General features: G+C 50.3%; 2 protein-coding genes across 2 annotated transcripts in view; both read left to right on the top strand.

The window, feature by feature from the left end:
- Positions 1–2,743: 2,743 nt before the first annotated feature.
- LYAR (Ly1 antibody reactive) lies at positions 2,744–14,849 on the top strand. Its single transcript, XM_006779456.2, is given in 10 exon segments — positions 2,744–2,842; positions 5,374–5,548; positions 7,180–7,294; positions 7,898–8,005; positions 8,108–8,191; positions 12,223–12,351; positions 12,354–12,630; positions 12,961–13,047; positions 14,047–14,132; positions 14,543–14,849. Coding segments are annotated over 9 exon segments (1,143 nt in total). The 5' UTR covers positions 2,744–2,842; positions 5,374–5,426; the 3' UTR covers positions 14,678–14,849.
- Positions 14,850–21,947: 7,098 nt separating this feature from the next.
- Positions 21,948–22,452, top strand: part of TMEM128 (transmembrane protein 128) — an 8,274-nt gene continuing 7,769 nt past the window's right edge. The window contains exons 1-2 of the mRNA XM_015565798.1: positions 21,948–21,951; positions 22,064–22,190. Coding sequence (XP_015421284.1) covers positions 21,948–21,951; positions 22,064–22,190 — 131 coding nt within the window. The remainder of the gene's footprint in view (positions 21,952–22,063; positions 22,191–22,452) is intronic.

Below are 22,452 nucleotides of genomic sequence, written 5' to 3'. Positions count from 1 at the left end.
GGCTCAGAGAGGGAGGGGCGGCGCGGCCGTGCCTGCGCTTTCACCGTCGGGGTCCCTGTCCGCCCGGGAGGAGGCCGTCCCTTCGGAGCTGGTTCGTGCCCCGGGAGGTGAGGGAGTCCTGGGCTTAGAACGACCGGCTCCTCCCGGTTTTAAAGCCGGATCCCTCTCTGCTCGGGGCAAAGCAGGCGTTGCCCCGCTGGACTGGGCTCAGGCTGGGGACAGGCTGCTGTCTTCCCGGACTCGGGGAGCTCGGTCCGGAGAGGGGCGGCCCCAGGGCGGGTGGTGGGGAGCCGGGACCTCGGGCCAGAACCACAGCGTGTGGATCCAGGTTCGCCTCCCACTGCACGCGTGACCCGCTGCGAGTTACCTCTTTGTGCCGCGGTGTCCTCGTCTGTCGAAAGGGAATAATGCGAAACCAGCTCCGAGGACTGCTGCGCGGGGTACACGAGCGCAGACGGGGGAAGCGCTGTGGCAGGCGGGGCTTGGGACCTCCGGCCTCAGCAGGTGTCAGGATGGCCTGCAGCCCCTACGGCTGGGGAGACCGGTAGGGAAGGAGGTGGAGGGTGAGTATTTGCAAGGCTGCCTTCCCTGCAGAGAGGGGCCACGCGGGACTCGTTCACGCAGCTCTCCCGCAGCCCCCCCCCCCCCCGTGTCCAGCATAGAGCCGGACAGGTAGGAGACTTCCACGGGCAGTTACCACACCAGTGAAGGGATGCTGCTTCAGGCCGTACTGGTGATGTAGTGTGTGGGGCTGTGGTGGGGTTGGGCTGCTTCTCCCCGCCTCAGTTTGCTCACCTGTGGAGTGGAGATGGGTGTACCTACCTAACTGTGGGTTTTTTGCAGAGAGCCAGGGAGAGGTCCTGCGTGGATTCAGGGGTTTAGGCGGGTCGGTGGACAGTACCTACTCGGTGGACATCATGTGCTTGTCTGGCCTTTCCTTGCACCATCCCCGTGGTTTCTTGGAACTCTTCTGAAAGGGGCTCAGGATGGTCTCGTTGGCCTGACCCCTTGTTTCACAGATGGGAGAACTTCGAAGTTCAGGGAACAGTGACTAGCTGAGGTCACAGTGCTTGTGGGGACTGCTGAGGTTCCCAGCCTGGCCTGTCACAGGGCTCTTTTGGTGGTGGCAGTGGCGGTAGCGGTGGGGTTTAGGTCTGTGTGTATGTGTGTGAGAGAGAACCCTATATTATAAAAGCCTGATATGCTAAGTGTCCAGTCGTCTAGATAGCAGTTCAATCAAAGTGTAATATGCTAATGATACGCCACTCAGCTGGGGTCTGGCTAATCAGGACTAAGCAAGGTGGGCTGGACACGCCCTGGCTGGCAAACCTCCCATGTCCCTCCCCGGTCCCTCAGCCTGGCCTGTGCTCTCTTGCAATCTGGGCTTAGGGATCTCCCCTGTCCCCCTCCTCCCCCCCGCACGAATTTCATGCCCCGTGCCTCTAGTGTTTTAAGAACAGTGACTGTCATTTTTGTAAAAATGTAGAGGGGGGCGGGGAAGGTTAAAAATCACCACAAATCCAATCCCAGAACGAAACCTGTTATCAGGGAACAGGGTGGTAGAGCAGCACCCGTGGGGTAGGGACTGAATTAATGAAGATAGATGGGGGGATTGAGGTCATCTTAAAGAACTATGGGTTTAGGTGGGGACTGGGTGTGACAGCATTGATGTGCAAATCAAATCCCACCATTGGGGAAGGGTCTTTAATAGCTGGTACCTTACTTCACTTTCTGCACAATGCTCTGACGGTTTTATAGGTAAACAGATTCAAGTTGGCGCACCTTGAGGTCATTTAGGTTTTGATGGGGAGGTGCGGGCTGCGGCCCAGATCAGTCCAGGCCCAGTTCCACGGGACATGGCCGCATGTTGATAAGTTCCCAACGGCCCCTGCCCCTGGCAGATGCTGTCTCCGCCCTTCAACTCGGCACCATTTCCCCACCCCCGTCCTCCTCCCTGTGACGCGGTGATTTGCTCAGTCCTCATATTTAAGATCTAAGACTTAGGGTCCTTGTATTTTAAAGGGGAAGGTCGTTTGTAGAGCCTCTGAGTTTGGGGGGGACGAGGTTCTCAAGATCCCAGATGCCAAGGGATAGTCAAGGACACGGCAGGTCATGGCAGAGAGCAGGTAGGCGTCTCCAGGCAGATCAGAGCCGCCCTGAGTCTGGGTGATGGTCCGTTGTGATCATAGATGGGAAGTGGCTTTGTGGGGAGCTACTGGCTGTGTTTGTCATTCATCACCCTTTTCTCAGATCACAGCACGTGATGAGAACTCAGTAAATTGCCCAGTCAGACGCAGCAGAAGCTCACACAGAGGACCTGGTCCACATTTGGGGGGGCGGGGGGGCGGATACCTGGGTGTGTGGATCCCAGTGCACACTTGACCTTCAGTAAATTCTGCTGAGTTGACATACAGCGACACCTGGGGCGAGGATTCGCGTGTGCACAGCCAGTCCGCCACCTTGTGTCCCACTTGCCCTTCTCTAGAAGGAAGGACACAGCATCTCTGTGGCTGGTTGGGACCCAGCCTTGGGCAGGCGAGGAGCCAGGGAGGGAAAAGCGGGCTCTGATGGAGGTTCAGCCCCGGAGAGAATGCCATCTTTTCACACTTGGGGCCACACACTGCCGTGTTTGACATCCGAGCCCCGCAGACGTGTCCCAGCGTCTTCATGCAGCATGTCTTCAGCTCCCCTAATTTCTGTTACAAACTTACCATTTCTGTTTAATTATTTAAATTTCTCTAACATTTACTTAGTCTTGTGGACTGTTAATGAGTTTAATTTTTTGTTTTAGGCAATGCTTGCTATCTTCAGTTGGAGGGACTGTCTTCACATGGTGTGTTTTGTAAGTGTCGCATTTGCACTTCTGAGATTGTTTCGCCTGCACTGAGCCTTGGCCCCTTCCTGTCTGCTGTGCCCTTAGGACGGCTTTCAGTTGCTGTTCCTTGCAGCCCACCCCCCACACAGACACACGAGTGCTTCCTGCATAAGTGACAGGTGTTTCTCCCGAGGCCTGATCAAGGTGACCCTCAGCTGGTGCTGGGATGTCCTCTGGGCTCTGAATAAGTGAGGGGTAAGCTCCTCACAGGCCTCATTGATCTCCTTAGCAAGCAGGTGGCCACAGTGTTCCCATTTCATATCAAGAGTAAAAATGCAGCCAAGGTTCTGACTCACTGTGCAAGCCCTGCGTTCGGCCTGTGAAGGAAAAGGAACACAACTCTAGATGCGGGCATTAGCTGTACAGACTGAGGGAAGAGGTTGGAGGTATTTTTTTGGTGGACATGTGATCAGATAATCCCCTCCTGACTGATGTTTTCACTGTGTGTGGCTCATCCCCAGAGAGAGGAGTTTTGCACAGATACTGCCAGCATCTTTTTTGTCAACATCACTGGCTTCTTTCCGTCCAGCCGGTTTGCTTCCCCCTGTCCTGCCCAGGACCTTCCGTGATGACGGACCGAGCCTCCCAGTGGGATCGCACACTTGCCGAAGCCCCCTCCCCCCTCTTCTCCCTGCAATCAGAAAACGAGACCTCAGCAGGGAAGGCCCGAAGGCTCTTGGCCATAGCTTCACTCTGAGGAGTATTTTTCATTGTTGAGTTTCATTATGAAAGAACTTACACATGTTCAGCAGATAAGTGGCTTATCGCTCTGCTCCTACCTTGTGTGGACAATGGCCATCTGTTTCTCGGTGCCAAGTTGATGGTTTGCCCTTGTTCTTGTACCAGAGTGCCCTGCAGACTACTGACTTGATTAGGTGGTGCTGGCTCTTCTAGCCCTTGTTCTCCCCGAGGGGCAGGCAGCATCCGTCTGCCTGTGCACAGTGCTAGGCTTGGAGGGAGCTGCGTCATGGCCCACATGATGCCAGCTCCCCAGGCAGGCAGCTGTGCCACACGTCTTCACCACAACCAGGTGAGAAGATGGTGTGGCCGCTGCACATCCTAGAGCAAACAGCCATGTTGTTTCCTCTGGATTCGGTGCCAGGCCGTAGCTGACCACATGCCCTCCCTTGCTCACTGACCCGGATGGCGAGCTGCGGAGGGGGACCCGGGACCAGGGCCTGTGTTTTTGCGTAGCCAGTCAGGCTCGCTGATGTCCGGCAGTGCGAGGTAGAGCCAGAGGCCTCATGAGAGATCAGCTGGGCCTTTGTCAAGCCTGGAGCTGCAGCCAGGATGTACATTTCCACTCATGGCTGAGCAGGCGTGAGCAGCCCCGGTCTCTGCTCAGGATTGACCTGGGCAGTGACCAAGGCTGTAGAGGAGCGTGATGCAGGCGTGCGCAGGCCCCGGGAACCAGGAGGTGCTCCTTGGTGCTGAGGATCTGGGGAGAAGTCTTGCCCTGAAGCAAATTGCACCCATTTACTTGATCCTTGCCTTAATTTTCATAGTGAGCAAGGAAATGCCGGTTTCAGCAGTTCCCAGTCGTTTTGCTGTAGCTTGGATAGAAAACAGTCCTCTCGCATGGAAAGTTACCGGGACGGTCACACTTGCAGATGGGGGTGTGTTTGGAGCACAGAGGCAGCGCCATGGATTTTTAAATGGTTATGTATCTGTACCCGCACAGGTCATGCTGACAGTGCTGGGGCCACCCGGGTCTGTGACCGCCCTCCAGTGGTCCAGTGCCCAGCAGTTAGGGCAGCTGCAGGTTCCATTTCTCTATCGATCCCACAAGGAGCCACAGAAGGAGGCCCCTCCCCCTGTCCACTCAGCCTGAGGGCACACCCTCCTGTATGAACACTGAGGATGCATAGCAGTGCGGACAGGAATGTTTGTGTGCCCTGTAGAAATTAGAGGCCCCTTCTCTGCCCTCTAAAGCTCCCTCCCCTCCCCTCATTCTGCTCTTCCTGGATTTGGGGACCTGAGATAATTTGCAGTGCACACCTAAGTGTGAGAGAGGGAAGGAGGGACGGACGGAGAGAAAGAAAGTTATTATAAAGTGTAAGATATTTTACTTATGCTCCCAAAACTTCATCCTTAGAGACAGCTGCCAAGTTTAAATCCTGATTCTACTGCTGTGTGACCTTGGACAAGTTACTTAATCTCTCTCTGCTTCAATACCTCACATAAAGTGTGAACAATAGCTTTTCCCTCACAGGGGTGCTGTGAGGATTAAATAAATTAATATGTGCAAAGCTCTTAGAGGGCCCAGCACATGGTGTGCATGCACTCATCTTAGCCCTTAGTATCACTGTTAATTATAATTTTGCTTACATGGTGGTAGAGTTATATATATATTGTTAATCAACTTTGATTTTGTTAATTTGTAGTTATTTTCATGTGAAATTATGGTTGAAAAGTTAGCTGTGTGATCATTTATTGGGAATAAAAGTTCAGATTATAATGATAATTACCTCTTTTCTCTTTCCTTTTTATCTTTTTAGGACAAGATTTAAAGCCTATCTTGGATAGAGAATATTTAATCATTTAGCTAAAAATGGTATTTTTTACATGCAATGCATGTGGTGAATCAGTGAAGAAAATACAAGTGGAAAAGCATGTGGCTGTTTGCAGGAACTGCGAGTGCCTTTCCTGCATTGACTGTGGTAAAGATTTCTGGTAAGTTCCGAGTAGCTCCTGTATCCATAGTAAAGGCCCAGGCTAATGTTGGAAGCACTGTTTCCACAAAGCTTTAAAAAACAGAAGCATGCCTGAGCTGGTGTGGCTCAATGGATAGAGCGTCAACCTGTGGACTGAACGGTCCCTGGTTCCATTCCGATCAAGGGCACATGCCTGGGTTTCGGGCTCCATCCCCAGTAGGGGGCATGCAGGAGGCAGCTGAACCATTGATGTTTCTATCTTCCTCTCCCTCTTCCTTCACCATTGATGTTTCTATCTTCCTCTCCCTCTTCCTTCCTCTCTGAAATCAATAAAAACATTTTTAAAAAGTAGAGGCAAATTTGAGGAAGAAAATTATGAAGAAAAAAGTGGGTTACAAGTCCATTTGCCTGGTCTGGATGATTTAAAAGGAAGACTGAGGAAGGGAATTGAAGTGATTAGAGCATCTGATCCATCAGTGGCGCTTGCCACCATCCCAGACCCTGGGGCAGGACCCTGGAGTGAGGTTCAGGGTATGGGGTGCCGATCACACTGAAGAGGGGGTTATGAACCAGAAAGAAGTTTGCTGACTCACAGTGCGGCAGTGTCTGAGAGGGAAGCCTAAGTCCTTCCCAGGAACTTGGAGGTGATGCTGGGGTTCCACTGGGGGAGGGGGTGTCTCTGGAAAGGTGAGGACTGGGGGAGGGGCAGAACAGGCCTTGGCGTTCATCCGGCTGCATCTCTAGGGGCGTCCGGATGCTGGCTCACTTCCTCCATCTTCCTCCCCTTCAGCCTCAGAGGCGGCCAGTCAAAAGGCGGCGTGGCACAGGTGCCCACTGTCCGCTGGCACTGAGAGATGTACGCTGATGGTCCGTTTTATTTTACTCTAGAGCAGTGACATTTACAAACTGTTGTGGGAAATGACTGAAGTCTTCGCTTGTTCCGGATCCCAGGAGGAGGATTGACATAGAACACAGGTTCTTTCCCTCCAGGGAGCTCGCGCCTGGCCTTGGCCCACACGTTCCCTGAGGGCCCCGTAAAGTTCCCGAGACGGAGACAGAATTGAGTTTCCTTTTTTCTGACTCTGAGACCCAGAACTTTTAGGACCTGATGATCCCTATTTAAAAAATACTTATTGCCCTGGCTGGTGTGGCTCAGTGGATAGAGCGTCAGCCTGCGGACTGAAAGGTCCCAGGTTCGATTCCAGTCAAGGGCACATACCTGGGTTGCGGGCACATCCCCAGTAGTGGGTGTCCAGAAGGCGGCTGATTGGTGATTCTCATCATTGATGTTTCTCTCTCTCTCTCCCTCTCTCTTCCTCTCTGAAATCAATAAAAATATATTTTAAAAAATATATTTATTTATTGAAGTATAATTGACATATAACATTAAATTAGTTTCAGTTGTATAACATTATGATTCAATATTCCTGTTGTTTAAAACATGTATGGAAAGTTTGGTGGTGGGTTCCTGTTGAACAGTGTGCAGCTGGGAAAATGTGTTTCTGCAGCAGGGTGTGAGCACAGTAAGTGAAGTAGGTGGGGGCATGCGCAGTGGGCCTGCGTGGACTGCCGAAGGCAGGAGCAGCGTGCTGATATCACACAGCCGCCACTGAGAATGCACCTAACGGTGGGACCTCTGTCACCTCACAGGGGCGAGGACTACAGAAACCATGTGAAATGCATAAGCGAAGACCAGAAGTACGGCGGCAAAGGTTACGAAGGGAAAGCCCACAAAGGCGATATCAAACAGCAGGCGTGGGTGCAGGTACGTTCCGAGTCGTCTAGTAGTCTCAGCTGACGCCTTCCACTTTCCTTTGGAAGCCTAAGAAACTACGAATAAATGCCTCACCCATCCCGACAAGACCCCGAAACAGCATGTCTTAGCTAGACTAAGGGTCGTGTTGGCATCTTAATAAGGCTTCCAGCCCATGAGCCGTTCCATTTGTCTGTGTCTTCTTTCTTTCAGCAGTGTTTCGTAGTTTTAACTCAGTAAGTATTACATACATTCCTTGTTTAAGTTCTTAGTTGCCTTTTCAGATTGTCTGTTTGTAGAAATGCAACTTAATATTTGAGTGCAGTTCTGCTGAATTTGTTTATTGGTTCTAAAGGTGCTTTTTGGAGAATCTGTAGGGTGTTCCACATTAAGACCATATTGGTTGAGAACAGAGATAATTTTACTGCTTTCCAACTAGGATGCCTTTTATTTCATCTTCTCGCCTACTTGCTCTGGCTAGGACTTCCAATGCTATATTGAATTTATAAGAATAGACATTAATACAAAATTGGGACTTGACATGTGGATTCTGTAGCCCTGGCTACATGAAACGCATGTCAGTTATTATTTTTGTTTTGTCTTTCTTTTTTGTAGAAAGTTAATGAATTAATAAAAAGACCCAATGTCAGCCCCAAAGTGAGAGAACTTTTAGAGCAAATTAGTGGTTTTGACAACATTCCCAGGAAAAAGGCAAAATTTCAGGTATGTATTGGAGATGGCTTCCCTGACTGGGGATGTGGGCCCATCAGGGACAGCTGTGTTTACCTGTCCAATGGGATTTCCCCCCCCTTTTTTCCCTTATAGAACTGGATGAAGAACAGTTTAAAAGTTCATAATGAATTGATTTTGGAGCAGGTGTGGAATATCTTTTCTGAAGCTTCCAGCAATGTAAGTCAGACCTAATTTTAGATTTGTCGCGTGGCAGACATGCTTACTAATAATGTGGTGGGAATGTCTTATTTTTGGAGGTCAAGACAGCCTTCTTTTTCAGAGAGCCTCTTGGGCCTTCTTTTATGGGAAGGAATAACTGAATGCCTTGCAGAGAAGAGTTCCTTATTGTGCATGGAAAGGCATTTCATCCCCGTGTTTGACATTGGTAGCAGCTAACCTAGAACCGTTTGCTTAGAAAGCAGGCGGCGGACGTATCGGGAAGAACAGGAGCTCTGGGTGTCCGGCAGACCTGGATTGAGTCCCTGCTGCTCTCTGCCATATGTTTGATCTTGGGCACGTTGCTTGTCTTGTGAGCCTCAATTTCCTTTTCTTTAAAAAGTGGATTATATTCATTCAGTCAGTACTTATGAGTGCCTGATCTGTGCCAGGCCATGAACAAAACTGAACTAGCTCAGGTGGCGTTAGTGCTGTGCAGGAAGATAAGTAGGTGAGGACGGAGTGCCTAGGTGATCTTCTAGGTAAGGGGAGAGGGGTCACCAGGGCCCTTGCCTGCTGTGGTTTTAAAGTAGATGAGACTACAGAAGCACCCACCTATGCCCACCTTTCAGCGGGCACTTGTTAAGCACCGTCTCTTCCCTTCCAGTGGAGGGAGAATTCTGTGGGTTGAAGCCAGCCAACTGCCTGTCAAAAAGGTTGGATATGTGAGTCCTCAGATGTGGATACAGGTGCAGAGGGTTTGGGTTTGATATTGTATAGCCACGGTGTTGGTTACATTGTTAATTTGATTTTATCACCTTAATTCTGTTGAACTTCCTTCCTTTTTGGAGCTTATATCCCATTCGGAGTTATATCTTTAGTAGCTTTGTTAAGTATGGAACGCTTCACGAATTTGCGTGTCCTCCTTGTGCAGGGGCCGCGCTAATCTCTGTATCATTCCAAGCTTAGTATATGAGCTGCTGGAGTGAGCTCAGTAGTAGTTTAAAAAAACAACAACAGTGGTTCTGGCTGGTCTTTTCTTTTGGTCACATTGTAAGGAGTTGATTTGCTTGCTTAGAGAGAATAGTTTAGGCAGCAAACTGAGATAAAAATAAAACTTTATCTTGGCAGCATATCTAGCATTTGTCTCAAAATGCACAAATTGGGCCTTTGAAACCTTATGCCCAATCATTGAATTGGCCTATATGTGGCACCTATTTTTTAAAGGTTATTGCCATTATTTTTACTAAGAATCAAAGATTTGAAATGACGTAGTTCAACTGTAGTTTTTTTTAAAGTTCTTTTGAAGCTGTGAACATACTAGGAATTAATAGTCAGTAAACAGCTCGTGGTATCCTGGTAAAAAGCTTATTATTGGTTTGCCTGTGTTCCGTGAACTTCACGGCACATCCCAGTGTTTGGTGAAAGCAAGTGGTTCTGAGGCCCTGTTCATTCATGCCTGCAATTTTATCCCTCCCTTTACTCTTGTGCTGGGCATTAGGTTGGCGGCTTTCTCTTCTACATGATACTTTTTATACCCAGCACAATGCACACCAGTCACTGGATACAGCTGTAATCAGTCCTGCCCTCATGCAGCTGTGTTCTTGTGGGAGAGACAGACAACTGTATGTGTGGGTTTTTGCTATAACACCAGGTTGTGATAAGCACTAGGAAGAAATAGAAGGCAGGAAGAGGGGCAGAGAGCAAAGCAGGGTGCTCTGTCAGGTAAGAGCCAGTGAGCTGGTGCTGAGGAGACCACACTGGAGGAGAGCCTGGAATAAAGGAGAGAAGATGGGGAATGGGTTGACCAGTCACTGTTGTGTGGCTGCAGGCTGGTGGCTGTGTGCCTTCTGCCTTCCCCCTCCTTCCCTCTGGGGTTTAAGGTGTGAGGGCAAAGCACCCACTAGAGCAGCGGTTCTCAACCTGTGGGTCGCGACCCCTTCGGGGGTCAAATGACCCTTTCATAGGGGTCACCTAAGACCATTGGAAAACACATATATAATTACGTATTGTTTTTGTGATTAATCACCATGCTTTAATTATGTTCAATTTGTAACAATGAAAATACATCCTGCATATCAGATATTTACATTACGATTCATAACAGCAAAATTACAGTTAGGAAGTAGCAACAAAAATAATTTTATCGTTGGGGGTCACCACAACATGAGGAACTGTATTAAAGGGTCGCGGCATTAGGGAGGTTGAGAACCACTGCGCTAGAGACTTGGTCTGAACTGGGCAGATGGCAGGCTGAGATCTGGGGCCCTTGGTGATGAAGATAATAACCGTACGCAGTATGAACACAATTACAGGGCAGGAGGGAAGCTTCTTTGTCCCCTTCCTCCTGAGTCTGTACCTGAACTCATTCTCTGCTCCTTGCCCCCCACTCCGTGTGCCTGGACGACTTTCTTTCTCTGAGCTGCTACCGAGAAAACCCCGATTTAGTTACCACTCTTCTGCCAGAGGGTGAGCATGGGTGTCAGAGGGAGGCATGACTGTATTGTACTTGAGTTAAAGCCAGTCCTTTATTTGATCTGTCTTGGAGGACAGTAGCTCCGTTCTTGTGACCTAGACTCTGGAGGGTGAAGACTGGAGGTGACTGGCTGGTAACTCACAGATGGAACTTGGGCCCGGTCTGCGGACTCATAAGTCTTGGGATTTCCCGGAGCTGCTGCCACTGGCCCTCTCCCTGCCTGACAGGCACCTTAGGGCCGCGGCCGTTCAGTAGGTAGCCCTGCGCCAGCTCGTGGGCAGGGCTGGCGTAGTGATTTCCGCACATTTCGAGTCATGGAGTGCGGCAGGCAGTGGGACTAGCTGTGCTGAAGTTATTTTAAAAAATAGGATTCAGCCGTAGCCGGTTGGGCTCAGTGGCTAGAGCGTCAGCCTGTGGACTGAAGGGTCCCGGGTTTGATTCCCGGCCAGGGCACATGCCCAGGTTGTGGGCTTGATCTCCAGTGTGGGGCGTGCAGGAGGTAGCTGATCAATGATTCTCTCTCATCATTGATGTTTCTATCTCTCCCTCTTCCTTCCTCTCTGAAATCAATAAAAAGATTTTAGAAAAATTAAAATATGATCCATGTGCTGATTTGAATAAGGGATGCAGTGAGTGCGAGGTTCTCCCCACCCTAGCGCATGTAGTTAGTTTTCCGTGACTCCTTAGCCGCCACCTTTACTGCCCAGGCGTCCCTGACTTCCTCTCGGGACCCACCTGGTCTGAATGGCGGTTCGATTAGGCCTCTGTGTAGCGCTGGTCGTTTACAAGGCCCTTCTCATGCATTGGCTGGTGCGCTGAGCATGCCCTGCACTGAGCGCATGACATTTCTTATTTTATTTGTATGTGAACAGTGTGAGGAAGGGCTTCCTGCCTTTCTCCTACAGACGAGGAGATGGGTCTAGAGCAGGTAAATAACTTGCCCCGAGTCACCTGGTAATTGACAGAACTTGAACCCAGGCCTGCAGGTACCTAAACCTAGTTTCTGCCCCACGGTGAGCGCTCACCTTCATTGGAAAGAAAGGTGAATTGTGAGCCATAATAAAAGGCCAGGCAGAAGTGATTTAAGGATTATTTCCTTTTCCAGTGGGATGAAATGCCTGTTAAATGCAGAGAGGGGGCCCCAGCTGGTTTGGCTCAGTGGATGGAGCATTGGCTGTATACCAAAGGAACCCGGGTTTGATTCCGGTCAAGGGCACGTGCCCAGGGTGCAGACTTGGCCTCTAGTAGGGGGCGTGCAGGGGGCAGCCGATTAATGATTCTCTCTCACCATTGATGTTTCTATCTCTCACTCTCCCTTCCTCTGAAATCAATAAAAATATGTTTAAAAATATATAAGTAAAATGTTTTAAAAATGCAGAGAGGGGTGTGGGCTGGGGGAGTTCTTCTCATTTTGTGTATTAACTATATTTTACCTGGCGGAGGGGCGGTCACAGTTCTAAAATGGTAAGTAAGAAAGACATTTTCCTTGGAACAGTGTTCAGTAGGTACGTGTAGGTTGTGAACGGGTGTGTGGAATGAATACTTACGTATTTCTTGGTTTTTGCTTCATAAAAAGGAACCAGCCAGTAAAGGGCAAGGGCAAAAGCCGCCTGCAGAAATCACCGCCACGGCGGCGCCTTCCAAAGCCAGTGATACCGCGCAAGGACAAGCAGAGGCAAAGAAGAACAAGAGAGAGAGAAGAACGAGAGAGAGAGGAAGGAGGAGCGGCAGAAGAAAAGGAAAAAAGAAAAGAAAGAACTAAAATTAGAAAACCACCAGGAGAAAACCAAGAGTCAGAAGTCTAAAAAGCGCAAAATGAGGCCTGAGGCCCAGCAGGAGGCGGGAGGGGAGGGTGCCCCCGAGGCCACGGGCCCCAGAGGGAACAAGAGCCAGGGGCCGAGGAGCACGGGCAAGTGTGGAGTGAATGGAGACGTGGGCAAGGAAGAGACAAACATGGGGAGAAGGAAGCGGAAGCTTTCCGAAGGTGTGTGGCGAATGCTGCAGGGCTTGTTTAAATGGTCATGCTCTGAGTTTGGGGTACATAAAATCTGTTAGATCTTGCATTTGGAGCCAAGTAATGCAAAGAGCATAAGCTTTGGGGTCAGGGCAACCTGGGCTGAGTCCAGGCAAGTGGCCTCACCTCTCAACTCCTGGTTTCCCCCACTGTCCCCCCACTGTCCGGGAGGAGAATCCCCACAGGCTGGGTTGCTTGGGGGATGAGCAAGGTGATGGAAGGGGCTGGCCATGAACGATGCATTAAGTGTAGAAGATGTCAGAAATGCAAAATCTCTATTTTTTTAAAATCTCTATTTAGTTGAAGCATATTCTAAGAAGAAAAAGACTAAGTTCCCAGGACTGGCTGAAGGCGGAGAACCAGAAAACCATGAAGCTCCTGCAAAAGGTATCGCTTGTGTCATTTGGAAAGCTCTGCCCTCTGGGGTGGGAGGAGGAGGTGAGCAAAGTTCTCTAGGGCGGGAGTGACTCCAAAGTAACCCAGGAGGACTGTGAGTCACTCCTACAGTGTGTCTGTCTCGCTTTAGGGTTAGGGGAAAGCAGTCTGGATTGGAAATACGCATTAGCTTTGGAACTTAAACCCCCGTGCTTTCCCAGACCCGCTCCCCTTCTGTCCTCCAGCCAGGCCTGGCTGTTCCCCTCTTATCTCTGGGTCTGTCCCTGGTGCCTCCTTGCTTGGACTCCATGCCACCCCGCTCCCTCGGCTGGCATGTGTCCTGGTCAGAATCCAGTCCCTGGCCTTGCCTCTTCAGGCTGCCTCCTCCACACGGCTGCTCCCGTTCCTCAGGCCCGAAGCAGCCCCCCGAGTCCTGCCAGTTAGGAGATCCAAGGACTCATGGGAAGCGAGGCTTTATTGATGGAGGTTCAGTGACTGCCCAAGTTGGGTTAGCTCTCTTAGCTTGGAACACACCCCCCAACTTTAATTTGTTTAAGGGTTTACTTTGAGGTAGTTATAGATTCACATGAAGGCTTTGGATCTTGTCGCCCATGTGTAGTGATATTGTGGCTCTCCCCTCTCGTTCAAGGTTAAGCTCCTTTCGCTCACCTCTGTGTTGCTCACTGTGCTCAGCCCCACGATCTCCGTGGTAGTGAATCTTGCTGAGGTCTTTCAAAGCAACTCTATCTTTTTACAGGAATTTGTAGTGGTGATGGTGTTTATGTTGCCTGGTTAACCTGCTCACTCTGAGAACAAGAACGGTGAAGGGTAGCGGTGCTTTTAGGCTACTGTGATTGGACAGGCCGAGTGCCTGCTCCACGGTGCTATGGTACCCTGCCCACTCAGGATTCATTCATTTCCCGGCAGCAAGTAGATGTTGCAGAAATCATTTCCTTTCCCTTCTGGTAGTACAACAAAACAGTGCTTTGCATGTTATTCTTTGTATTGTAGGTAAATTCAATTGGAAGGGGACTATTAAAGCAGTCCTGAAGCAGGCCCCAGACAATGAAATAGCAGTCAAAAAGCTAAGGAAAAAGGTATGCACACGAACCTAGGTACACCAGCTGGGGAGAATTGGTTCTTTATTTTAAAATACCTCAAGTACTGTGAACGCGTGTGTGTCTCATTTACGATGCCCTGGTAACCCGTCTGGCCTCGTGGGGAGGGAAGGGGTCTGACTCCCACCCCTCCTCAGCCAGCGCAGTGCGTGCGTGATTTTGAAATGATTATTCTAGATAGTTTGCGATCCTCTATTCCAGAGGAATGCTTTCTTCTCTGGTTTTAGTTTGTTATCAACATCTGACCCACATGCAGCCAGGTGCTCACATTCACATGTGCTGCTGCACCGATTTCACAAGCACAACCCTGTGTGGCCAGCGCCCGGGTCTCTTTTAGGTAAATGTTCAGGACTATGACCCTTATTTGACGGTCGCTCTCCTTTGCGAAGGTTTTAGCTCAGTATTACGCGGTGACGAGCGAACACCACAGGTCTGAAGAAGAGCTCCTGGCCATCTTCAACAAGAAAGTCAGCAAGAGCCCTGCCTTCAAGTTACTCAAGGACAAGGTCAAACTTTTGAAGTGAACATTTTTATATTTAATAAATTGAATCCATTCTGTTGATTTCTTCCTTTCACTGCTGTTTGTAAAACATGTAATAAATAATAACAACTCAAATTTTGTTTTCTTATAAGAAAAATATATATTTTTGGTAGATCTTTTATGAGAAAATAAACTATATTGTCCTGAATCCTCCAGTAACCTCAGTGCCTGCAGTTCTTCGGTGTTACCCTCTTGTCCTTGAAACCCTTCTCCATCACAAGGATGAAGGAGATAATCCCAGAGTGCTCCTGGGTGGGTCTGCCTTGTCTTTAGGGAGGGGACAGACCACCCAGGCAAGCGCAGTGATGCGTCATGGAGGGGTGTGTACAGTTGTAGTGTTCGCCCAGAAAGGGAGGGAGGCCTTGGCCCGGGGCGGGGACAGAGGGCATTAGGTTATTTCTATCTCTCACTCTCCCTTCCTCTCTTTCTTACCTACTTGCTGTACTGGGGCGTCTTTCTCTTCCTGCCACTCCACCCACCCACTTTCCCCCGCAGACCCCCCCACACCCACGGGGGAGGCAGTGGGCAGTAACGGGCTCAGGGCAGGGCTCCCGGTATTACGGTGAGACGTGACCGTGAGTCTGGCTTTGGGTCTTAGCCAGCAGCCTCTCTCGGGCAGGTGACGCAGCCTCCCTGAGCCTCAGGGTTTTTGTCTGTCAGGCTGCCTTCCTGAGGTCATAGAGTGAAATTATAGTGATGTGCACAAGCAGCTGTACGTAGATGTCTGAAATGTCCCCGCCTCACGTGCATGAGGCGCGCACAGACCGCGGTTCACCATGGACACGGCGCTGGCTGCAGGGAGGCCCTACCCCCGGACACCTCACTTTTCCAGCACGTGGCTCTCCAAGTGCCTGGGCTGCAGCAAGAGGAGCTGCAGTGACCGGGCAGAGTGGCAGCTTAATGCAGAAATCCACCTCCATTCTGAGGCCATCCTCCCATTCCCAGTTCACGTGTAGCCACTTCTCAGGACACCGGTCCAGTCATTCAGTCCATTTTCCAAATGTAAACTTTCTGCTGAAGCATCATACAGAAATGGGTAAAAACCTAAATGGACAGCTCAGAAAGGCACACACGGAACCAAATCTAAGACATGGGCTATCTGTAGCCCAACAGCAACCATATCCTCACCATGTCAGCATGAACTACATGTGAACTAGAGGCCCGATGCATGAAATTCAGCCCAGCCTGTACCCTCTCTAATCCAGGACCTCCTCGGGGGATGTCTGACTGCCAGGATAGGGCCTAAACCGGTAGTCGGACATCCCTCTCACAATGCTGGACTCCTGGCTCCTAATCGCTCATCTGCCTACCTGCCTGATCGCCCCTCACTGCCCCCCCGCCAGCCAGGTTGCCCCCAACTGCCTCCCCGCTCTGCTGGCCTGGTCATCCCCAACTGCCCCCGCTGCTGGCCTGGTCACTCCCAACTGCTCACTAACCCCCCTCTTGGCCTGGTCATAGGCAGCCATCTTTGTGAGGGTGTGAGGGTTAATTTGCATATTACCTCTTTATTATATAGGATGGTGTCATAGAGCCTGTGCCCTTTGTGTCTGGCTTCCTTCTCTCAGCGTTCCCGAGATTCACCACGTTGCATTGATGCTGTCTTTGTCCTGTACAGCACGTCTCCCTCTACTGCTGCTGAGATGCTGGGCTCTCTCCAGGGTGGCTGGGTTTCTGATGAAATGGACATCTTCTGTCTCCTGGTCCGCATATGCTCTCATTTCTGCTGAGTGCATGCCTGCGCCTGGAACTGCTCAGTCATCGGGGGTGTCCGGCTTTGGCAGACACAGCCACATGGTTTCCCAGGGCTTTTACCCGTTTCCACTGCTGCCCTCTGTGTAGGAGGGTGGATGGGGTTTCTGTTGCCCCCAAATGCACTGAAAGTTAATATTCCTCAGATTTCCATCTCTGTATCTCTCAAGGAAGTTCTGTTTTTTTGAAACTGTCAAGCAAACTTAATCACTGGGGCTTTGCACTAGATTATACAACTGGAAAATGGTACCTCCAGGTTTTCTCAGCAGATTTCAGTCTCAAGTGATGCTAAAAATGAATCAGAATAGCAACTCCCCCGGCGTCTTCTTACTCTACCGTGTCCTTAACAGTGAAAGGAGCGCAGGCCCTGCTCAGCCCCCCTTATTATTGGATTTGTGAGCTCCTGTAATTTGGGCTTGGAGCATCCCTTGCTGGTTACAAAGCAGCGAAGGCTCCTGGGAGAGCGGCTGCTGGTGAATGAGCAGCTTTGTTTGAGGGCAGAGGCTCCTGCAGCTACTGTTTGCTACGGAACCCAGGTGAGCTTTCATTTATTCCCTTTGATAGAAGTGGTCAAGCTGTCCCTGTGGGAGTGCAAGCTGTCATTGCCGAGTAAATACATATGTCAGAGTTGAGAGGTCAGACACTGCTTGGAAGGCGAGGCCTTTGGCCACAGAGCGGGTTCTGTGAGCTGCCGAAATCCTACTTTTGCCGCTCTGCCCACCTGACGACCCCAGGCCGACTCCCCGGAGGCTGGTGGTAGTGTGTAGATTGGATTTCTCCATGGCAGATCAAAGGCGGGTAGAGCCTCGGCTCTCCGGGTGCTTCCCCACAGCACCGCTCTTGGGATCTGCCGGCAAGTGTGCATCAGGCACTAATGGGAACCTGACAGGACGGCCCTGCTCCAGCCGAGGGCGCCCGAGCGGAGACGTTTCATAGCTAACTGAACGGCACTCTCTCCTCCAGGTTTCGGGGATGTTAATAGAATTGTCTCCACATTAGGAGATTTAATAAAAGTTACACCTCTTGGTACTTGTTACCGTACAACTCTAATTTAGATGCTATGGGAGTTGGCATCAACTTTTATAGCACTTGGTTGCCTTTTCACTTAATGGAGCCATATTCCATGATGTTCCACAGGAGTGCCAGTGCTCTACCATCTGAACATGTTTGAGAACCGTGGGCCTGTAAGGAGAGCCAGTGGTTCCAAACACGGTCATGCCACGGGCACTGTGTCTGGAGGGCTCTCTGTGCCAGCTCATGGAGGTCCCTAATATCAGGCCTTCTGGCTTCTTCAGAGGCCTGACACCATGATTGGTGGTGTGGCCGCTCCTCCCCTCACAACTGGGCACTCTGCTCTCCATTGCCGAGCTTAAGGGCAGATGTTTTCTCTCTCCTGCTTTGTCGTGTTTAACTTGAGGGCCCATGGTTTCCTCAAGGGTTGTGTTGTTGGTATCAGGGGTGATGTCCAAGGGAAGCTGAGAGTCCAGGTGACCTCTGTGTGCGGGGATTCGCCCAACAACACCACCTTGCGATGCCTCGATGTGCCTGAGGTTGGCAGGGCCTTTCCCTATAGGCTCTGTTCAAAATGTGCATGTTTGCATATTTACTTTTGTGATTTTTAGCACATTGAGATGAGCAATGGAAGGACACACAGATTTTTTGTGGCATAAAAGCAATCCTGTTTGCACTTCTGTCCTGTTGCCTGGCATGTCCTAAGCCCTCGAGCTCGGGACAGCAAATAGATTTTCTCTGACGTCAACTCCAGTCAAGTGGGGATGACTTTCTGGTGCTGGTCGGGGTTCGGAGGCCCCTATCCCACTCACAGGAAGGGGAAGAAGTGCTGCGATTGATTCTGTGAAAAATACGTTCGTAAAGAAAACAAAGTTAAAACAGCAGATTTTTCCTCAACCCCAATGACGAATTGGGGAAATTTTACAGAATGGTAAAGCCGGCAGTTGCACATGTTCCGGTGTCTCCTGCCCCCGGCTGGCGCGAATGGGAAGTACAACAGGGTACCCTTTCCGGAGTTGGTGTGAAGAGAGCAGTCAAAAGCCTTTCCAATGTTCAGATCTTTGTACCTAGAATTCCAATTCTACAGCTTTTGTCAGTGAAGTGGGGTTGTAAAAAGGGACACATATCTCACTGTGTTATTTATATAACTAAAGGGAGTTTTAGAATGAAGGCCAGCGTCCCCGGTGAGCTCTATTACCAGCGCTTGTTCACTATGCTGGGTGTTTTTCTAAGGGCGTTGCACATATGAACTCATTTCTGGAGGTGCTCGAAGTCCAGGGGGCGCTGCTGGGGCAGCTACCGAGCGCTGCCGCACTGGTCTGGCCTCAGGGTTGCAAGTGCAGGAAACAACTCTAATTAGCGTTAATTTGAGAAAAAAAACACACTTTTTTTTTTTGCTGAGATAGCTGTGTAGTCTTAACAACTGATACTAACAACAGTTAAGACTGAGAGTGTCCTGCGGGCCAGGCACTGTTCTAAGTACTTTGCATGTCTTAATACTGTTAACCTTCCAACCCTAGGAGGGCAGTACTGTTCCTAGCCCCATTTTGCAAGTGAGGGAACTAAGGCAAAAAGGAGAGTAAGTGGCTTTCCCAAGGTTGAAAGGGCCAGCGATACAGACCAGCAATGACAGCCAGCCAGGCAGTAGCTCCAGGGCGCAAGTCCTTACCTAGGGGACCTCGGCCTTAACTAGGGGCTGGACTCAGGAGCTGAGACGACACTACCAAGACCTCTTGGCTTGGCTTGCATCTCAAAGCTTCCTTCCTAGGTGGGCTCCATGTGTCTCCATGGTGACAGCCCCAAGCCCACACTAACCTCATAGCTCACCATAGCAATAGAGAAGGTCATCCCAACCCCCACCTAAGTCCTGGGGCTGATAGATCTGGCTCAGGTCCTGTGCCCTCTCCCAGCCTCCTGAGAACTCTGCAGGACTCCCGCAGGAAGGAGGGAAGTGGTTTCTCAGAAGAAGGATGCTGAGCAGACATAAGTGTGGCCACAGTGAAAGCCAGTCAATTGTGATCAAGGGCCAAAGTGAAAACCAGGTAATGGGGGGCTCCTACTACATGCAAGGCCCTGGGGAGATACTAAGACATGGTTGTTGCCCCATCAACTGCCGAGAGGATCGGCAAAAGGGAACTTGCAACAAAGAGTCGCTGGAGCCTGAGGAGAAGGAATAACTAAGAGGTGAGCAGGAGCCTGGCAGCAAGGCCTGGCAAGCCCAGTAGCTACCACCGCTCGAAGGCATACTACAAGCCAGGCACTACGCTAAGCAACCGCTATACATGTTGCTAAGGGGAGGCCAGCAAAGGTCAGAGTCAAATTCATCTCCCCCCGCAAGTAATGCACATGGAAGATGAGCATGGCTTGGCTGGTAGCACACTGATATCATACACCTGTCACTAAGGTGCACCGCGCACACATTTCAGAACTCATTCCGGGGGCCCCAACAGTGAAGATGTGCTCATTAGTTCCTGGATTTCTTCCAGCCGGCTTTTAAGGAGCACCAATAGGGTGTGCAAGTAGTGCCATTCAAAATATCGGGGGACAAAGCTGGAAGGATTTCAGGTCCAAACACAAAGGCCCTGAAACCACCAAAGGGGAAACCAGATCTGACCTGAACACACTACATATGGAGCCCCGAGGGCTGGTGCCATGCTCGGGGAATATTCGGTTACCAGGGAGACCCAGCACTGACCTCTCTGCAGGGCGACAAGTCACAGAAGACTATTTGACAAGGGGAATTCGCTTCCTGTTAACAAGGCACTAGCCCTGTACAAAGGGGGGCAAAGACCCCGTTGGCTTTGAAGAGATGAACCCTGGTTCTTTAGGAATCTGAGAAGGAAAAACAAAACAAGAAAGAGGAGGTATTGTGTAGAAAGGCCATATGATCCACCCAGCTGTTCAATCCTTTGCTCCAATGGGTTTGCTAGAAAGGCTGAAGAAATGATAGAATTAAACCAGTAGGAACTTGACATTCTTATTACATTTCTTTTTGCAAATACCCACGGCATATAGAAGGTATGGAAGAGTGCCAACTGACTTAAATTTTACTTCCTGGGTGACTTTCCAGGCTACCCACCCCTGTATCTGACACACCTCAAGCCACTTTTTTTTTAAAACCTTATTTTAGTTTATTTTAGCACCCTCTATTTAATGACCTTAAATAACATAATTTTAAATACAATTAGTGTAGAAATGAAATATAATTATAGTTTTGAATTAAAGATAATAAGCCCAGATATCTGTAGCCTTAGTTGTGGGATTTTTTAGTTTATTTTGTGTTGTTTTTCTTGTATCTTTTTTTTTCAAAAATTATCTTTATTGTTGAAAGTATTACAGATGTCCTCCCCCCTCCCCCGTGACCCCAGGCCAACAACACTCTTGTTTATGTCCATGGGTAATGGGTGTTGAATTTTGTCAAATGCTTTTTCTGCATCAATTGATATCACCATGTGGTTTTTTTCTTTCAATTTGTTTATGTGATGTATCACGTTTATTGATTTGCGGATATTGTACCATCCTTGCATCCCTGGGATAAATCCTACTTGGTCATGGTGGCATATAAATTCTTTAATTTCCCTGCTCCCCACACCTCCCAGCGGAACACACTACCCCTTATTCTGTCCTCCCATAGCCCTACATAGTGTTTCTATGATGGCACCGTAGTGAGGCTGCCTCCTCTTGACTGTAACTTACCTCTGCCCTAGGTAAGTTAGGGTTTTAGCAGCTGCAGCTGCTCAGAAACTGTCTGCTGACTTCATGAAACGCCTCCATACATTTACAAACACTGCAGGGCACTGCAGGCCAGCTGTGGTCATCTCTGGCCCAGGAGCTCCTCAAGCGCACATCTTCCCTCTCTCCCCCACCCCCCTTGCCTAGCTTGGTGCCTACCAGTTCCTAGCAAATGCTAGTAGGCGCTCAGTGAGTGTCCGAACGGTTAAGCGCATTCTACACATGGCAGGGTAGGAAGCGGGTAGCAGAGTAATAAACAGGATTCTTAATACAGAAAAACGTGTGAAGTCACGACACAGTCTTTTCCGGCGTATGAGCATGACTGATGGGAGACGGCCGTTTCCGGGAAAGGATAAATTCAGTTCCCGCCTTCCCGGCTGGTGACACTTCTCAGAAGTTGGACAAAGGGGGTTGATAAGAACATACAGGTGCTTCGTGTCAGCCACGGGCGGGTTTAACCCCCTGGTGCAGGAGAGGAAAGAGGTCCAGAGAGGTGGCTCTCTTGCCCAAGGGCACCCACATGGTCGGGGCGAGGCCTGGCTCTGCGGCCCTCTCCTCCTCCGAGGCTCCACTCCTGCACGCACGGGGCACTTCTCCCCCACGGGGCACCTCTCCCGCACGCACGGGGCACTTCTCCCTCTCGGGGCACCCGGTAGCCAGGGTCGGCCCCGCACGCAGAGGCACAGAGGAGGGAGCGGCGCCGCGGGCCGCGCATCCCCGCCCGGCTGACTTGGCACCACCAGCTCCATCCCTCGGGGAAAATGGGTACTTCCGGTCTTAGAGGACCCGCATTTTGAAATTAAATCATTTGGCGGATTTGAGCGCGAAGATCGCGAAACCAGTCCCGCCCTAGTTCCTCCCTTATTAAACCTCAAAGACAAAACTGGATCCACCGACTCCCAGAAGCGGACCCCTCCGCCCGGAAGTCGATTCCGGAAGTTCCCACGGGGCAACGTCACTTCCGCCGCGCTTCCTGGAGGCGCCAAGATGGACGCCGCCACTTTGTAAGTGTTTTATGGGAGTTTCAAGGCAAATGGAATCATACCTTTTCCTGTCCTTTATACACACATGAAAGACACTGCTGCCTTCTGTAGGCCCAGGTGATGCCAGCGGTCCCCCACCTTTTAGGAAAAGAGGACTGTAGACTTGGGGTCAGTGGGGGTCACTTGCTCATGGTGTCAACAGCCCGTGTGGAGTGACACACACCTGGGCAGGCACCGCAGGGCACAGGAGGCCACTGTGTCTCCTGAGGTGGGGAAAGACTTA

The sequence above is a fragment of the Myotis davidii genome, unplaced genomic scaffold (genome assembly GCF_000327345.1).
Source record: "Myotis davidii unplaced genomic scaffold, ASM32734v1 scaffold960, whole genome shotgun sequence".
Lineage (NCBI taxonomy): Eukaryota > Metazoa > Chordata > Mammalia > Chiroptera > Vespertilionidae > Myotis > Myotis davidii.
Note: the sequence above shows the minus strand (reverse complement) of the source record. Positions and strands in the feature narration are given on the sequence as shown.